The sequence below is a fragment of the Apium graveolens genome, chromosome 10 (assembly GCF_009905375.1).
Source record: "Apium graveolens cultivar Ventura chromosome 10, ASM990537v1, whole genome shotgun sequence".
Lineage (NCBI taxonomy): Eukaryota > Viridiplantae > Streptophyta > Magnoliopsida > Apiales > Apiaceae > Apium > Apium graveolens.
In genome coordinates, this window is record NC_133656.1 from 121,886,261 (window position 1) to 121,905,721 (window position 19,461).

At 32.8% G+C, this 19,461-nt stretch overlaps 1 protein-coding gene and 1 pseudogene across 1 annotated transcript; both read right to left on the bottom strand.

Annotated features, from left to right (window-relative positions):
- Positions 1 to 724: 724 nt before the first annotated feature.
- Positions 725 to 2,077, bottom strand: LOC141689309 (CENP-B homolog protein 2-like; annotated as a pseudogene).
- Positions 2,078 to 5,729: 3,652 nt separating this feature from the next.
- On the bottom strand, positions 5,730 to 6,473 carry LOC141690914 (secreted RxLR effector protein 161-like). Its single transcript, XM_074495671.1, has one exon. The coding sequence runs from the start codon at positions 6,471 to 6,473 to the stop codon at positions 5,730 to 5,732; it is 744 nt and encodes a 247-aa protein (XP_074351772.1).
- Positions 6,474 to 19,461: the final 12,988 nt, after the last annotated feature.

A 19,461-nucleotide genomic window follows, 5' to 3' on the forward strand; every position in this document is an offset into this window, starting at 1 on the left:
GTTCACAAAATAGAAAGTTGGGGATATCAAAGGTAAATGGACTGTAATGTTTAAATGCAAAACTAAGGAAGAACCAACTCTTCAAGAATTATATGATATTTCCAACCTTTGTAATAACATATTAAGTCTTCGTCAATTGTCATAAAACGGGATAGAGTTGTGATGAATGGAAGTTTTCTGTGGGTTTATGTCCGGGGAGGAAAACTACTTATAAGGGTGAAATCATCAAAAATAGGTCGCACAAAATTCTTAGTAAAAGTAGCTTGCCTACTTGCCTTCCACTTGAAATCGATGAAATATCTTGATTGTGGCATTTATACATTGGACACATTAATTTTCAAGCAATCTCGGTGGCGTTTATAAATTATGACGTATGGTTTGCCAAAAATTGTTTAAACCTAATTAGATATGTACATGCTGCTTAATGTCGAATAAAACTAGGAAATTGTTTCCTTCTCAGAAAAACTATAAAGCGAAGCATTTGCTGGTTTGGTATATGGTGACAGTTTTGGACCAATATCACAAGAAACATCGCGAAGAAAAGAGAAAATCTTAACCTGACATACAGTAAAACCTCTGTAAATTAATACTCGGTTAATTAATAATCTCTCTAAATTAATAATTTTGTCCGGTCCCGACTTGGGCCAGTTCAAAAAATGATCAATTTCGATAAGATAATAAGATAATAATTTTTTTGAAAACCCTGTATAAAAATATGGTCCCAATAAAACTATAAATTAATAATTCCCTTATATTCATAAAAATATAGCTATTACATCTTTGTAAAATATGATTCAATTGTAGTTTGCTTTTTCATATAATTTAAATCAACATGAAGCTCATCCCTAATCTTCCTTATTGCATCCAAAAGCTCGGGTGTGGTGCTTTCATGTTGCATCAAAAAGTTATTAAGCATTTTTGATGCCTTGAGTGCTGCTTTACGTGTAACCAGCTCCAACGGTGCTGTATCGTCTTCAAGATCATCTTCAACACTATTTTCAAGGATGGTGTTTGCAATCTCTTCTATACTCTGGACCTCGGAACATGATTTATTTTCACCCGGATAATCTAAGAAGTTATTAACATCCATTTTATTACGATAACCTAGATCCTTAATCATCACCTCAAGTTCATGAATGTATTCTTCCGGAGTTGTATGTTCATTTAAATTGCTCGAAACTTCATCTATGGAACGAATTTTGCAATGTTGAAAGCACCTTGCTATTGACTCTTGTTTTACATTTGTCGTCCATGTCGCGACTGCATAATTGATAGCATCCAAAACATTAATCTTTCCTGGATCAGATTGTCCCAACTCATAACCTTCTAATAACCCACGATAAAATCTCCTGCGATAGTGCATCTTGAAAGCTCTTATAATTCCTGCATCACAAGGTTGGATTTTTGATGTCATGTTAGGTGGCAAGAAGTACAACTCAACATTTTGTAGTCCTTCAATATTTTTTGGATGTGCTGGACAGTTATCTACCACAAACAAAATTCTTCTGCCTTGCATTTGGCTATCAAACCAACAAATGTATTCATCAAAAAGTACACTAGTCATCCAAGCTCTTTTGTTTGCACGATAATGACAATTCAAGCTGCCCATGTTAACATTCTTGAAGCACCGTGGCTTTGCATACTTTCCAATAATCCATAAAGGGAATTTTTCAGAGCCATCTTCATTGCAACATATAACAACCGTGAGCCTTTCTTTGTCTTATTTTCTTCCTTCAAGTTGTTTCGTAGCAAGAGAGTGATCAGCTTGTAACCTGTAAAACAAACCAGTTTCGTCCATGTTAAAAACATCTTTCATAGGGAACTGGTTTATTTTTTCCCTTATGGACTCCAGTTTCTTCTCCATGTCCTGTACATCAACAGAACCACTTTCTCCAAAGCGACGAAATGACTTAATACCATGTCTTAACTTGAATTTCTCAAGCCAACCTTGAGAAAAAGTGTGCTCCTGATCTTGTTGAGGGTATAAAATTTTCATGGTCTCTTTTGCCTTCTCTAAAATTAGCTCTCCTGTCATATTAACACGATCTTGGTACTGGAGAAACCATTCATAGAGAACCTTCTCCATATCTGGATATTTTGCTGGTTTATGTCGCTTAATATCTTTTCTTTTCTCCAAGTAATTAGCTGCAAGATAATCTGCTCACCTTTTCAGTGTATTTGATATTGTACCTTGACTAACTTTTAGATGAAACTTATTCTCGAACCACAACTGGAGATCTTTTTGAGTGCATGATGAATTTTCTCTTTTATATTCACATAATGCTTTTCTTGCTTCATCCGTCATTGTTGATTTTGTGACACTTTTAGATGAGAAGCCATTGTTTTGTTTGTATAATTTTTCCCCCAATCTAGTATATACAGTATATATAATATATTTTATGACTACACATACATTGAATACTTTCTATGTAAAATACAATGAATTAAATTAATTCATGTACTTTGAATTTTCCTAATATACATTGAATATTTTCTATGTAAAATACAATGAATTTAACTTATACACTACATGGACTTTCTAAATTCATATACATTGAATTAATTGAATTAATTATAAAATATAAATTGTACAATTCATTTTATTTAAATTTATGTGAATAAAAATTTAATCAAAAGTTAATTTTGTTTGCTACCGAAAATTCTCTATAAATTAATAATTATTAATTTATCGATTAATTAATACCTTTCTAAATTAATAGAATTCTCCGGTCCCAACTATATTAATTTATAGAGGTTTTACTGTATTTAGAATATATGATATTATTATAGCAGAGGCAAGAGTGACTGAAACAGTTCCATAACGGAGATGCAGTTACCCTTTTTTTTGCGGGGATAAGCAGGTTCGCAACTCTGTAAACATACTAAACAGACTACCCACTTGTGCTTTGATTAAAAAAACTCCTTATGAGGCTCTAGTCTGATAAAAGGCCCGCTATTGAACATATTCGAGTCATCGATTGTGTGGCATGCATGAATGTTCCTAGTGTTCATACAAAAAAAAACATAAAGATCTAAGTTAAGTAGTGATTAATCTTGGAACTGAACTTGGTACAAAGGAGTATCGTTTATACACCCTGGGAACAATACGGTACATGTAAGTAGAGATGTTCTGTTTATCCATTATGGCAGGAAGAAGAAGAGAGAACATCTTAACTTGACATATTTATAATATATGATATTACTATAGCAGAGAGAGGCAAGAGTGACTAAAGCAGTTCCTTAAAGAAGATGCAGTTACCCTCTTTTTTGTGGGGATAAGTCATTTGCCACTCCGTAAACATACTAAACAGACTACCCACTTGTACTATGATTGAAAAAACTCCTTATAAGGCTCTGGTCTGATAAAAGGCCGGATATTGAACATATTCGAGTCTTTGATTGTGTGGCATGCATGAATGTTCCTGGTGTCCATACAAAAAAATTTGAAGCTCGAAGTTAAGCACTGATTAATCTTGGAAGTGAATTTAAAAGACGTATAGTCTATACGACCTTGAAAAGATGTTATCTTTGAAGAAAAGAAAGTTTGGCCATTGAGGCAGTAAGAAGAAGAGTGAACATATTCACCAGATATATTTATGGTACATGTAAGTAGAGATGTTCTGTTTATCCATTATGGCAGGAAGAAGAAGAGAGAACACTATAGCAGAGAGAGGCAAGAGTGACTAAAGCAGTTCCTTAAAGAAGAGGCACGGGTCTGAAATAGGGGAAATATATGATACTTCGAGTAATGAGAGTGCATGTATAGATAGTGAATTTTCATGAGCTCCAATGCCTTCACAGTAAACTCCAACAACCTTTAAATATGACAATTCTGAACACTGCTAAGTGAAGTACTGTATATATGAAATAGAGAAAATAGAATTGGTAGATGAGCTAATGTTGATGGACATCCATGAACCAACAAATTCAGTTATGCGGTCAAGGACAAAGAATGGAGACATGCCACAGATGAAGGCCTTAAAAAAATTAAGACGTGTAGATTAATATAGACATAAGGCCATTAACCTATAGTGGGTGTTTAAATTAAGAAATACACAAAAGGTGAATTTATTAAATATAAAGCAAGAATTATGGCAAAATAATATGTGCAAGAAAACAAAATAGATTTTGGAAAAATTTTCGCTTATGTCACTCGTCTAGAAATAATACTGATTAAAAAAGGAATACTGGAATTTGAAAAATCACAAATTAAACATAAAATATAAATTCCATTCATAAATTAAAAATGAACAAGGAATTATTTGTTGAATTTTTTTATTAACAATGGTAAGAAGTGGGTTAAGAAGTTGTTGGATAACATCATGTAAAATTTATTATTTTGTGCATTATGTTCTATAATGATCATTATTTTATTCAAAATTTTGGATATCGTACATGTAATGGATGTGGAACATTACAAAATATTTTATTCTACGAAACATATGTAGTTTGGAGAACATTTGATCAAATTGCAGAACATACTCGTTATACTTATTAAACATAAATGATCTTCAACATTTTTAGTGAATTATTGTTATTCGTAAAACATATTTCACAAAATAATATATTTCGGTATGCATAGAACTTTTTTCTGATATAATAATGTTAATAATTTTCTTAAAATGAATACTAGATTATATGATTTTTAGTGTGCAATCTATCACTTCTCTTAAGGTTTAAAATTAGACAGAGTAAAAATTTAAATAATTAATCTTATTTATTACTCTGAAAAATATTTAAATACAGATCAATATGTTTTACCATATATGTGAAGAAATAAAATACTAAATAATATATTTTTTGTAGCAACTGCGGAAATGATAAATTTCCAATTCCATATTAATAAAATTCACACAAAAGTTTCTTTCCTTTTCAAATAAAATACTTGCTTTAGTATTAAACTGAGAGATATGATTCTATGTTAATTTAATTTTTTTCCTTTCCTTAAAGATTTTCAATTAATTTGACATTACCTCTATAAAAGCAAGTGGGCTAACTTTGTTTTCACATAAAAAACACCACAATATTTGAATAGAATTTTATTGAGATTTGAATTTGAAAGTTCCTAGTCAAAATGAGAGGATTAAACCTTGTTCAGGCGGCTCCAGCTGATGCACAAGATAACTTTTCAATTCTCCCCGATTGTATCATCCAGATTATTTTGTTATATCTCTCCGTGCACAGCATAGCAGATCGATGCTGTCCGCACACGAACACTTTCTAAGAGGTGGAAAAACTTATGGTCCACCCTACCATATTTTGATTCTTTCTTATGCCCTACTTTCAATTTATTCGTCAAAAAGCTCAAGGCAAAACATCCTTTTTCTGATATTGATATAGACATGAAGTCAAGAGTACCTGAATTTTCTAGGGTCTTTCATGACCAACCGTCTAGAGAATATCACCTCTGTAGTGTCACTAGGGTTGTTAAGACTACTTAATCAATGAAAGGTGTTTTTATAAAATGTAGAAAAGAAAACCGAGCCGATTACATTAGCTGATAACAGATGCATACAAAATACATATATATCTGAAAGTCCTAGCTGGGTTAGTTCCTCAAAATCAGCAACTTCCCTTATTTGTCTCCACAACCTCTACTGCAACGTTTACTCCCTAAAAACTAGTTCCAGCATATGACCAAGTCACACATAAAAATAAAACACTACATGTAATTTATTTTAAGATAGAAACACAAGTTTGGATTAAAAATAAAACCAACAAACTCTCCCTTAAGCTAAATTGTTTTTCTGCAGATTCTTCACACCCAGGAGCTTCCTCATTTGCTCGAACTTGACTGCACACATCGCCTTCGTTAGCACATCTGCCTTCTGTTGCTCAGTTCCTACATATTTGATAATTATATCCCCTCCTTCCACACATTCACGAATAAAGTGGAATCTTATATGGATATGCTTACTATGTCCGTGAAAGACGGGATTCTTAGCCAAGTCGATGGCGGATTTATTATTGACATACAAAACAACAGGATCTGTTCCACCATCAGTTATCTGATTTAGCACGTTCCTTAGCCAGATTGCTTGACAAGATGCCGCTGTCACCGCCATGAATTCAGCTTCACAACTGGAAAGGGCCACCCAACGTTGCTTCTGGGAAATCCATGTTACCAAACTATCATTTAAATAAAATGCCACACCTGTTGTACTCTTCCTATCATCCAAGTTACCAGCCAGATCAGAATCAGGGAAACCAGACAATAAATAATATCCTTGTCCCTTTAAATAAACAAGACCAAACTCGACTGTCCGCGTACATACCGAAGTATTCTCTTGACTGCATTCAGGTGCATTGTGGCAGGTCTTTCCATATATATGCTCACTACTCCAACAGCTAGCATATGCTATATCAGGGCGTGTGTGAACAAGGTATCTCAGTCCTCCAACAAGACTCTTGAAATCAGTTGAATTCACAGACTTTCCATGCTCGTCTTTACACAACTGAAGCTTCGATTTCATGGGATACTTTACTGGTTTACATTCACTTAACCCTGCTTTTTCTAAAATCTTCTTCGCGTACGCAGATTGCTACAGCTCTATATAACCTTTACCCTGTTCAACTTCGATCCCAAGATAGTATGACAGTTTTTCTAAATCACTCATGTCAAATTCTGCAGCCATTTATTTTTTAAACTTTTGGATATTGGTGACACTAGTACCTGTTATTAACAGGTCGTCCACATACCCACCAACTAGCAGTGATTCATTCCCTGCATGACGATAATACACGACATGCTTATATGGGCATTTAACAAACCCGAGTTTCGTAAGGTATTCGTTCAGTCGAGCGTTCCAAGCTCGTGGTGCCTGACGGAGTCCATAAAGCACCTTCAACAGCCTATACACCTTACATTCCTCTCCCTCTTTCACAAACCCTTCTGGTTGTAGTACGTACACTTCTTGTAAGTCACCGTTAAGAAAGGTTGATTTTACATCGAGGTGGTGTACTTCCCATCCATTTTTGGCTCCCAAAGCAATCGTCAACCTCACTGTTTCTAGCCTGGTAACCAGAGCGAACACTTCGTTAAAATCCACTCCCTATTTCGGTACATACCCTTTCGCCACAAGGCGAGCTTTGTATTTTATTGTTTCCCCATTTGTATCCTTCTTCAACTTATAGACCCACTTAAGCCCAATTGCTTTCTGACCTTTAGGCAAATCAGTGAGCTTCCAGGTCTCATTCTTCTCTATCGCATCGATTTCATGTTTCATTGCATCTCTCCACTCTCTCTCATTTTCAGCATGACTGTATGAAAGGGGCTCATCGCCACTGAGCATCAACATCTCATCTGCAATTTCTATTTCTTCAGTCCCGTTGTAGATATCACTCAACAATCTAAAATTTCTAAGCTCTGAAGTTTCCGAACTATACCCACTGTATTCTTCGGACTGCGATATTTCTCCGGTTGCAGAAATTCCACTATTCTCAGATGTTTCAAGACTTGTCTCTGCAGTTGTTTCAAACTCGTGCTCCTCCATCCTATTTTCTATATATTTATCATTTATTTGGATGAAAGAACCTGTGTTGTCCTGTTCTTTCTCCTCAGTAACATCCCAGTTCCAACCTTTCTGGTTCCTCGAATACAAGGTCTCTACTTAGATGCACTTTCTTCAGAATTAGGTCATAGACTCGATTTGCCTTAGTCCCTGGTTCTTTGCCAAGGTAGACAACCGGCTTGGTCCTGTCATCTAGCTTCCATACATACACATTTGGAATTTTCATGTATGCTTTGCATCCAAATACCTTTATATGGTCTACCTGTGGCTTTTTCCCCGACCATGCCTCATAAGGCGTCACACATGTGAGTGCGCGAGTAGGTACACGATTCAAGATATAGATGGCATGTCGCACGGCCTCTCCCCAGAAAACCAGTGGCAAACTTCTCTATTTAACAAGCTTTGTACCATCGCTACTATAGTCATATTCCGCCTTTCAACGACTCTATTTTGTTGAGTCGAATAAGGAGTCGTGTAGTGTCTCTCAATACCAACACTATCACAGAATTCTTCGAAGGAGGTTGAGCAGAATTCGCCTCCCCAATCCTTCCTCAGCACCTTAATTTTCATGTCTCTCCCATTCTCAACCAATACTTTGAATTTATGAAAAGCCTTCAGAGCCTCGTCCTTGCTTTTGAGCAGATAAACCCACATTACACGCGAGTAGTCATCCACCAGAAGTAAAAATAGTGATTTCCCCATTGTTATTGGAGTTATGGGACAACAGATGTCCCCGTGAATTAGCTCTAGACATTTCTTCGCCACAAAGTTTAACTTATACGGGAACGATTTACGTGCTTGCTTTGACATCAGGCAACCGCCACAAACAGACTTTGGCTTTGGTATCTTTGGTAATCCAACGACCATTTCGCTTTGAGATAAGAGAGAGAGGGCCTGAAAATTCATGTATCCCAATCTCGTATGCCACAACCATGCGCACTCCTCTGCACTTATTAGTAAACACTTATTCACATAATTATCAATTATAATCTTGTATAGTCTATTCGAGGTCCGTTTCACTTTCATTAGCAGACTACGTACCGTTAATATCATGTACCCATAAAAATTCTCCATGTAGTGTTACTTTGTTTCCCTCTTCGGACATTTGGCCCAAACTAATGATATTATTGTGAAGGTTAGGAATAAAATATACCTCCCTTAGTGCGTGATTCTCCATTTTTGCATTTTAAACTTTATCAACTCCTTGACAAAGTGTTTTGATGGCCTGCCACGCATCCTGAGTCTTCTTCTTATCTGCAAGAGTCAACAAAATCTCTTGCGGTATCGCATGGTAGATTATTGCCAATGCAATTTTGTTCACCCTATCATCACATGACACCTTTGGATCACTCGGCTCTATTGCCTCACGTCAAACTGAGTAAGCTTGCATGATGACCTTCATCTTAAGTGCCCATATGGTGTAATTAGTCTTTGTCAACACGGGATAACAGAGTCTCATCGATCCACCTTAATTTCATCTTGTTCACATCCATAGTCGCTACTTTCCACAGGTAACTCACAGTACGCCTGATACTCCAAATTCTTGAGTCTGCTAAACGTTAATCAAATATATATATATATATATATATATATATATATTAATATAGCTGTTTAACAAATAACTCAGAGAAAAACACACGGAGAACAATTGCCCAACGACATGTTTTCATTCAATGCAGCAATACCAGATATAAAGACTTGCCAAAACAGAGTTTGCTACAAAATAGGAACCTGTTACCAACTAAACTCCAACAAATACTCCAACACTAAGTTTATTCAACTAGTCCTACAAACTCTTCACAAACAAACATACGACTAAATCAACTAATGTTGGACAAACTTATTCCCTACAAACCAATCAAATAAACATGAATCCTATGTTGAGAGCATTTTTGGCACAATATAGTGTACACCCTTACAAAGTTACTGTATTTAAGCTGTATTGGTGGTCTTTTTAATTTATATTATTCTAGACACTAAGTTGTCAATGTTTTTGATCATGTATGTATTCTTGAAAGTCATCTCAATAGTTCTAATATATATTATTTTATCGAAGTCCATAATAGAGAATTATGAAACCATATATTTACTCTAGGTTCTCATCATATACTATTTTATTGTTAATTTTCCTTAAAATGAATGTGAAATTATTAAATTTTGTGTGTGTGCCATTAAGTTTAAAATAAGAGGGAGTAAAAAGTTACTTATTGACCTAATTCATTATTAAGAAAAAAATATTTCAATACCAATTAAGAAGATCTAAATGTATTATATTAAAATATTATTAATTTTAGTAAAATATTAAAATATTAAGAAGTATTTTTATTGAATGATATATCTTCTTTTTTTAGCTACCGAAAAAAGGATAATTTGAAGTTTACATCGATGAAATCTAGACAAAAATTATTTTCTTGTTCATACAAAATACTTAATTTAGCTTTAAATTGAATTTTATAGATTTCTGGGGAGTTTACATAATTTTAGTGACAAGTTTTACTCACTCGGTTCAGTTTTCAAGGGGTTTTTCCTACCAAGGAAAGAATTGCTCCATTATTTCCTACCAGGTCCAAATCTGGTAGGAATGGCTCCTGGTGGGGCCCAAATCTTGTGCACGCAAGCACGAAAACCTACCAATATTGGTACGAGCATCAGTTTCTACCAATATTGGTAGATTTTGATCGAAAAATGATACCAAAAAGACCCCACCATCCATGTCATCAGCTCTCACCTTTTTAAATCAATTAAACTTTATTTTTAAATTAATCATTTTAGAGATATTTCCTACAAGATTTGGTAAGAAATTAAAACCTACCGATATTGGTAGGAAATTATCAAATTTCGATAGGGATATGACCCCACCCCATCCATGTCCAAATTTTATCCAATATAAATATTTATTTTTTGACGTTGGAAGATTTTTAATAATTCAGGGTTTTTTCCTACCAATATTGGTAGTAAATGAGGTTTTCTAGCTCAAAGGTTTTTCGTACTAATTTTGGTAGGAAAAATGTCCAGATTTAAAAATGAACCCACCACCTTTTTGCTTTTGTATTGTGTGGTGTTAAAAATAAGGAAGAGGAAGATAATATAAAAATTTAAGAAAAAACAAAGATAATGAAGAAGAAAAAGAAGAAGATCTTTCATCAATCTCATCATTTAATCTCATTGTAAGTTATTTAATTTCATTGTAGTTAAAGTGAACTTTGTTTATGATTTGTGTGTGTGTATATGTTTTGTATCTACTTTGAGCAAATAATATTGATGAATTTATGCATATATATGACATATGTTGATTTATACATTTTGTATGATTTATAGAGAATTTATGGTGAAGCGAAATTGAAATGTAGTTTGTTGATATTGTAGATGTCAAATGTAAATCGTGATTGGATGTTTCGCTATATGAAAAATGATCGCATTCCATTAATTGAAGAGTGTAAAAGTGATGTAGAAGAATTTTTAGATTCAGCAAGAAGGTTTGGTTTGACAAATGAGAAGGCATTTTTTCCTTGTAAGAATTGTAAAAATATTAGGTGGGAAAATTTAAATACCTTAAAGTTTCACTTGTATGGTTCAAGATTTTTGAATCCTATACGATATGGACATTACATAATAAGAAAAAATCAATAACGGAGACTCGACGATAACCACGTCGTAAAATTAAATACATCACCAATTGTGAAACCACCAGCGGATATGAATGGTTTGTTACGAAATAGTGTCGGGCAAGATTTTTATAGTTTCAATGATACGAGGGGTAGTAGTTGTTCGAATGATGCCGAAGAATCTCTAAATTTTTATGCTTCTCAATTCTACATCGATGGCAATGAGTCGGGAGCTCATATTTATCCCAGTAACAATAATTACAAAAAAAACTCTCTTTTACTACGAGATTATTGCATTTCAAAAACGTATCTCGTTGTAATGAGAAATCTTTTAATTTATTTTTTGATATTATTTGTGATGCGTTGCCACAAGGTCATAAGCTTTCGGTTTCTTATTATGCAATGAAAAAATGGTGAAAATTTTGAAATTGGGATATGAAAAAATTGATGTGTGCGAGAATAATTGTATGTTTTATAATAACAACGAAAAAAAGTTGGTTGTGACATTTGTGAAGAGGATCTAACAAAGATGTCTTGGGGATAAATGGGAGAAAAATACCGAAGAAGGTCTTAAGACATTTTTCGCTTATTCCTCGTTTACAACGGTTATACATGTCAGAGCATACGGCTAAACATATGACTTGACATAATTATAGAGAAGTGATAGAGGGAGAACTAACTCACCCCTCAGATGGAGATGAATGGAAAAGTTTTGATAAACGATACCCATATTTTGCTAAGGAGTTTCGTAATGGTCGACTTGGATTATCGAGTGATGGTTTCAATCCATTCAGAAATTCCGCAATTAATATATATACATTGTGGCCGGTTGTAATGGTCGTCTATAATCTACCTACTTCTATGTGTATGAAAAGACCGTTCATGTTTATGACACTACTAATTCCCGGTCCGGATAATCCAAAAAAAATATCAATAAAAGACCTTAAAAAATAAGATATCTTTAAACACAATACATATCTCATTTTCTATACTTCTTTTATTTATTGTTGGGCACAAAAAAATAACTTCTATTAAGACGTTATATATTCTACAGCCAACCTGTTCCACTCGAACTCGGCTCGTTTATGATATAGCAAAATTCAATTTCTCAATATTTCAAATATATATTTATCTTGATATTCTTGTTTGAACAAATAACTTATATAAATAAATATAAATTATATAAAGTTTCTTAAATAAGAAATTATTAGATAATAATAATTGAATTCCAACTAATACTAAAACTTAGTCTTATTTAATTTTACATTGTATGACCAATGATAAAATGATTTTATGTTTATGGATCTAATATTTACAATATAAAATTAATTATAGTGAATAATAAAATTCAATATGTTACAATTCGATGTTAGTTGTATTAAAGGAAAAAAAATATTGAATGTGATTTTCATGTAAATACTGTGAATTTTGATGTGATTTAATTTTACATATATTAAATGTTATTTTATGGAACATATCAAAAAAATTTGGATAAAAATGATCATTTGCGGAATAAGAATAAAAAATATGCTACAACGGAGCTTGAGGTATTTGATGATCATACTAAAGGTGAGACTTTACTTGATTATTTATTACAAATAGATTTCGCTCCACCCGGAAATACTTTTCGCAAATTCAAGCCTAGGGGCTATGGGGTAGATCATTATTGGACCCACGTTTCAGTATTTTGGGAACTACCGTATTGGGCATCTCATTACCTACGACAATGTATTGATGTGATGCTTACTGAGAATAATGTGTTTTAGAATTTATTTTACACAATTGTAAATGATCGAGTCAAGACGAAAGATAAAAATAAATCAAGGGCGGATTGCAAACATTTAGGGGTATGACATGATTTGTGGATTGATGAAAATGGGAAAATTCCTAAAGCACCATATTATAATACTAGAACTCAACTTTGAGTTTCGTGTAATTGGATCACTAAACTTAAACTTCCCGATGGATGCGTCTAGAATAAATACCATTGTATCAAATGGGATATTTTAAGAATTACCATTTTTTAATCGCATGATTTTCATATTTTCATGCAAAATTTAATTCCTATTGCTTTTCTTAACCTTTTGCCATCTTATAATTTGGAAGCTTTCACCGCCCTCTCAAATATTTTTTTGATATTTGCTGGTTTTTTTACTACCTGAAGATTTGGATATCTTAAAAAATGTGTGGTGAGGACAATATTTGTGCTCGAAACTGTCTTTCCATTGGCTTTGTTTGACATTTTGGAACACTTGCTTGTATACTTAATTGAAGAATGTAGACTCGGAGGACCGATTTACTATCGTTAAATGTACCCTTTTGAGCAATTGTTGAAGCATATGATAGATAAGGTTGGAAATAGAGCACGGGTGGAAGGTTCAATTGCGGAGAGATATGTTGAGAAAGAAATGATTAATTTTTCTTTATTTTACTTTCGGTCTTCCATAAACACGGTTCATAATAAATATCGAAATATTTTGAGAAAATATAACTTGAAGAGTGGAAATATAATCAATAAAATCGTTTAGAAAATGAAGCGGCGAAAGTGTTCGAAGTTTGAGTTAGGTTTTATATTCAGAATTTATGGCTTGTTTAGTGTTATACATTTAAAAATTTTTACCCAGTGATCCAATCATACGAATTATTAGACATATTAATTTTAGATATATATGTAAAATATTGGAATTTTTTTTTAACATTTAATCACATATGTTTTTATAACTAATCTATAAAATAAAATGTTCAATGCCTACGAGTATTGGTAGGAAATGACCCAAAAAAATGTGCATTTTCGTATTTTTTGTTGATCGTTTGTAACATTTTTGTTGAACAAACTCTAAAGACCTAAATATGTATTGATTTTAGTACATTCTCGCGTTTCTCTTATATTTAGATAAATTATAATTATTACGAAAAAACAATAAATATCGAAATTTTTTGATAAAATATAACTTTAAAAGTGGAAAGTCATTTTATAGCGAAAGGAAACTAGGAAAAAATTAGAAAAGAAAATATTTATAATCAATAAAATCCTTTAGAAAATGAAGCAGCGAAAATGTTCGAAGTTTGACTTAGGTTTTATACTCAGAATATATGGCTTGTTTAGGGTTATGCATATAATATTTTTTCCTTGTGATCCAACCGTACGGATGATTAGATATATTGGTTTTAGATATGTATGTAAAATATTGGATTTTTTAAAATTAATCTCATATTTTTTTATAACTAATCTAAAAATAAAATTATTCAATGCCTACGAGTATTGGTAGGAAATGACCAAAAACAAAGAAAATGTGCATTTTCGTATTTTTTATTAATCGTTTGTCACATTTTTTTTGAACAAACTCAAAAGACCTAAAGCTGTATTGATTTTAGTAGTGAAATTCAAAAACTTAGTTGCTTATAGTTACATTCTCGTGTTTCTCTTACATTCAGATAAATTATAATTATTACGAAAAAAACAATAAATATCGAAATCTTTTGATAAAATTTAACTTTAAAAGTGGAAAGTCATTTTATAGCGAAAGGAAACTAGGAAAAAAATTAGAAAAAAAAATATTTATAATCAATAAAATCATTTAGGAAATGAAGCAGCGAAAATGTTCGAAGTTTGACTTAGGTTTTATACTCAGAATATATTGCTTGTTTAGGGTTATACATATATTTTTTTTCCTTGTGATCCAACCATACGGATGATTAGATATATTGATTTTAGATATGTATGTAAAATATTGGATTTTTTAAAATTAATCTAATATTTTTTTATAACTAATCTAAAAATAAAATTATTCAATGCCTACGAGTATTGGTAGGAAATGACCAAAAACAAAGAAAACGTGCATTTTCGTGTTTTTTATTGATCGTTTGTCACATTTTTTTTGAACAAACTCTAAAGACCTAAAGTTGTATTGATTTTAGTAGTGAAATTCAAAAACTTAGTTGCTTATAGTTACATTCTCGTGTTTCTCTTACATTCAGATAAATAATAATTATTACGAAAAAAATTAATAAATATCGAAATCTTTTGATAAAATATAACTTTAAAAGTGGAAAGTCATTTTATAGCGAACGGAAACTAGGAAAAAATTTGGAAAAGAAAATATTTATAATGAATAAAATCATTTAGAAAATGAAATAGCGAAAATATTCGAAGTTTGAGTTAGGTTTTATACTCAAAATTTATGGCTTGTTTAGGGTTATACATTTAAAAAAATCAATGACCCAAGCGTACAGATGAATAGACATATTGAGTTTACATATGTATGTAAAATATTGGATTTTTTAAAATTAATCTCATATGTTTTTATAACTAATCTATAAAATAAAATGTTCAATGCGTACCAATATTGGTAGGAAATGACCAAAAAAAATTGATTTGTTTTTTTAATGGGTATATCTTACGAGGTTTGGTAGTAAATGTTCCCAAATTTGGTAGGAAAAGTGGACAAACTCAAATTAATAATTAGAATAATTTTATAAGAAATTCATTTAATACTTAATTTGAAAAATTATTTGATTTAATATAATATTATTGTTGCAAATCTGTTTCAAACACTCTGTTGTCTTGATGGCTAGTCCCTTGTTTCTTCTTCAAGGAGGGGTTCGATTCCCCTCTTGTTACCTTTTATTTCTATTGCGCTCAAAACCTACTAGATCAGTGATCAACACACCTACCAAAACCATTTCACCCAGCAGCCATTACTCCCTTCGTTTTTACACCAGAAACCCTCTTTGCTTTTACACCAAAACCCTTTTCATCATCAACATCTCATCCTCGTTTTTAGTACTTCGATCTGTATGTCCCTTCTTTATTTTCTACCTCTCATCATCGCTTTTATTATATCATTTCCTATTCATTTTTGTTTAATTTTATATTATTATATGTATTTGATAATATGTATGCATATATTGTGTATGTGTATCATCAATTTAGTGTGTATTCTGTATGGTTGTTATATGGGTGTTAATTTTAAGCAATTTTACTAAGTATTTAGTGTTTATCGGGTTTTTAGGCTATATCTGGCGGAATTGCTCAATTATTTCCTACCAGGTCGAAATCTGGTAGGAATGACTCCTGATGGGGCCCAGATCTTGTGCACGCAAGCACCAAAATCTACCAATATTGGTAGGAACATTGGTAAGAACTAATCGAAAAATGATACCAAAATTACCCCACTACAAGAAATTTTCTTTGAGACAACGGTTGTTCACCGTTGTTTGACGTCCAAATTTTCCGTTGAATACCCAGCACTCGGCTGATATAAAGTGAGAAAACGGGTTTTCAACCTTTGTTAAAACAAGATAGCAAAACAGTTGTGCAAAACTTGTTTCACTGCAGGACAAACAACAGAACTGAAAAGAAAAGCGTTGTGGACTAAGAGTAATTAATTTTTCGTAAAATTTTGTGTCTATTATAGATAATGGTAATTTTAATTTCACTATTGTCTAAAAACATAACAACAAAAGTTTTGAATAAAAGCCCTTGTTCTAGATTCTTTGAGACAATGGCTTTTATATAGCACCTTTATGTGGATGGTCTTCAAGCAACAATTTTGTTCAAATCAACCATTATGTACATGCTTTTAAACAATTGCTTAAACAATTTTAGTCACATTGTTTTTTATATTTTGATATAACACCTTATAGTTTTTACCAGTTACTTGAATATTATTGACCCAATGGTTTACAATTTTTACCTATTTGATTATGTAGCATAAGGAAACTATTGATAATGCACTACTTAAGGTGATTGTTGTTTAAATATATATGGTACAATGGATATTTTTGCTTTTGAATCACCATTATCTGTTGAAGTATAAAATTTTTGAATACAAATTCATATTTCATGCACAACTCATGCGGAAACTTAAAACTAAAATTTATCCAACCACAAATCCACATAAAACTAAATCCATATCATTCAATCCATCAATCCGTAAATTATCGATCTACCAACACAATCCAATCCAACCAAATAAGAACTACATCCATAGAACTTAATACTTGACTACAATGTCAAGCAAAACCGAATAACTAAACGATCTAACCAAAGCATAAGTACTTATACCAAACATCCAATGTTTACTTAACATCTCGCATAGCCAACAACATATATGAAAACGTGCACTTGATCAAATATTTCTAAAGAAAAAGACCTGAATCCAGAACCTTAACTTGAATAGTTTTTCATAAAATATTTTGCAAATTCAATATGAATCTTGTTCATGTCATCATCAGCATACACCAGGTTCAACCTACGCATTCACTGAAAAACCATCCAAAATTCACACTACGCCATAAGTGCACATAGGCAACCCCTACTATACAGTTGCATAAGGCCCAAATGGTGTTGCATAAGGTAATATGAAACACCAAGGGGGGTTACCAATGTGGAAGTGGTCGTAGACACCTAATGCAACATTTTGTGCAACACTTGAAAGTATTGCATCAGGTTGATTTTGTAACAGTAAATCACCTATTGGCAACAACATCAAATGTTGCATTAGACGTGACAGGATAGTACACTTGGTCCTACGTGGTAACTGACATATCAGATGCCACGTCAGCAACAGGGGGTCCCAGAGCCTCATCAGCATGCCAAGTCAGCATGCCACGTCAGTTGGGTCCCATCCTGCCACGTCACCTTTGGGGGACCATAATGCCACGTCAGCATGTGGGGCCCAGAATGTAACGTCAGTAGCAGGACCCTTGTTTATGCAACACCATTTTGATGCTTATGCAACACTATTTTCATTCAATTGCAACAGTATATACTATATTATGTAACAACATTTTTTAAGTTGCAATAGTATTATAATCAAATGCAACACAATATAATGCAATATGCAACATCATATTCTGGAAAATGCAACACTTGCAAACATAAAATTTGGACATAACAAGTCTGTTTTTACATGATACCTGCTATAAATGGCATCCAACAATACAGCCTTATCAGACATCCAACAAAAACAGCCCTATCGGGCATCCAACATAAACATCGCTATCGAGCATCCAACAAGTTCTAAATATTCGAAAGTATCAAACTACATACACCCAATTATAAATTTAAAACACCAAAAGTACATCAAATCTTTCTTGAAATGAACAAAAATACCAAAGAACAAAGTCACCAAGAAGTTGCACCTTGAGTGCCTTGAGCGACTGGAGTACCATTTTCCTCTTGATCACTGGAAACCATGGCACATACGTCTTCGAGATTGAATGTCATACCAGGATTTACTTCTCCCAATTTTTTCACCAACCAAGCCATGTTCTCCAGCAATTTCCTGTTGAACTTGGCCTCCAATTAGCTCTCAAGGACGCTTATCTTTTCAGTTAAGTCTTGCACTTGATGTGCAGTTGAGGCCTTAGTTGACATTGAGACCGACTTAGTACAGGTCCTTCCAAGTAGCCAGTTAGGTGCATGGGCCTTTCCGTTAGAAGCAACTGCATTTGCTTCAGCCTCATTTCCCTCTTCCATTAACTTCTAAATTTTTTCCTGTAAAAAATGGTTAGTGCAGTAGCTAAATATGCCATTAATATAAACTGCCTTCATAGAATAAAATATACTTACAAGTTTCTCCTTCATTTGTTCGGTATTTGACTTGTATTCCCGCCCTTCTTCTCGCTTACGATTGATTGAATATATTTGTACATCGCTTGGATGCTCAAGATTCAGATCAGCCTTTTTATGTCAAAAATGTACAAAATTAGTCCTTTAAATGCCTAAAAATAGGGGTATTTAAATAATCAAAAATACTAAGCTGATCAGCGCAAAATCATGGTTTTTAAAGAATGATCGATCTCGATTAATACAGAGGGAGTAATATTCAACATTACATAATTTAGACCAGAAAAAGACATAAAATTACGACTGTACAATCAAGACATAATCGTTTATCGAAAAAGACATAAAGCTGTAACCATACTGCAAAAATAGATTCAAAACCTAAGATACACAGGCACTTAGAGCAAAATATGAAATAGAATTCCTGAAGAAATGTAATTGCACAGCTTATTCAAATACAAATGCTACAAACAAAAGTGGATGCCTTTTATGGTTTGGTGGTCAGATTGATACAAGAGGCTACTCATAAAATGCATATAATCTATGTCAAGATTGCCGCCTCTCAGTTAAGTGACTCATCTTTTTCCAAGCTATTATTCTTATAATATCTTCAAATTTTCATACACTTGAGCTAGTTTACTTTCACCATGGTTATGATTTGTTATGCATCATGAAATAAGGGTTCCACACAAAGGAAGCGAGTTGAGCTCATATTAATATATGTCTTTGCAGCAATAACTTCTTATGTCAAATTCTGAATGCTTGTCCATTATTT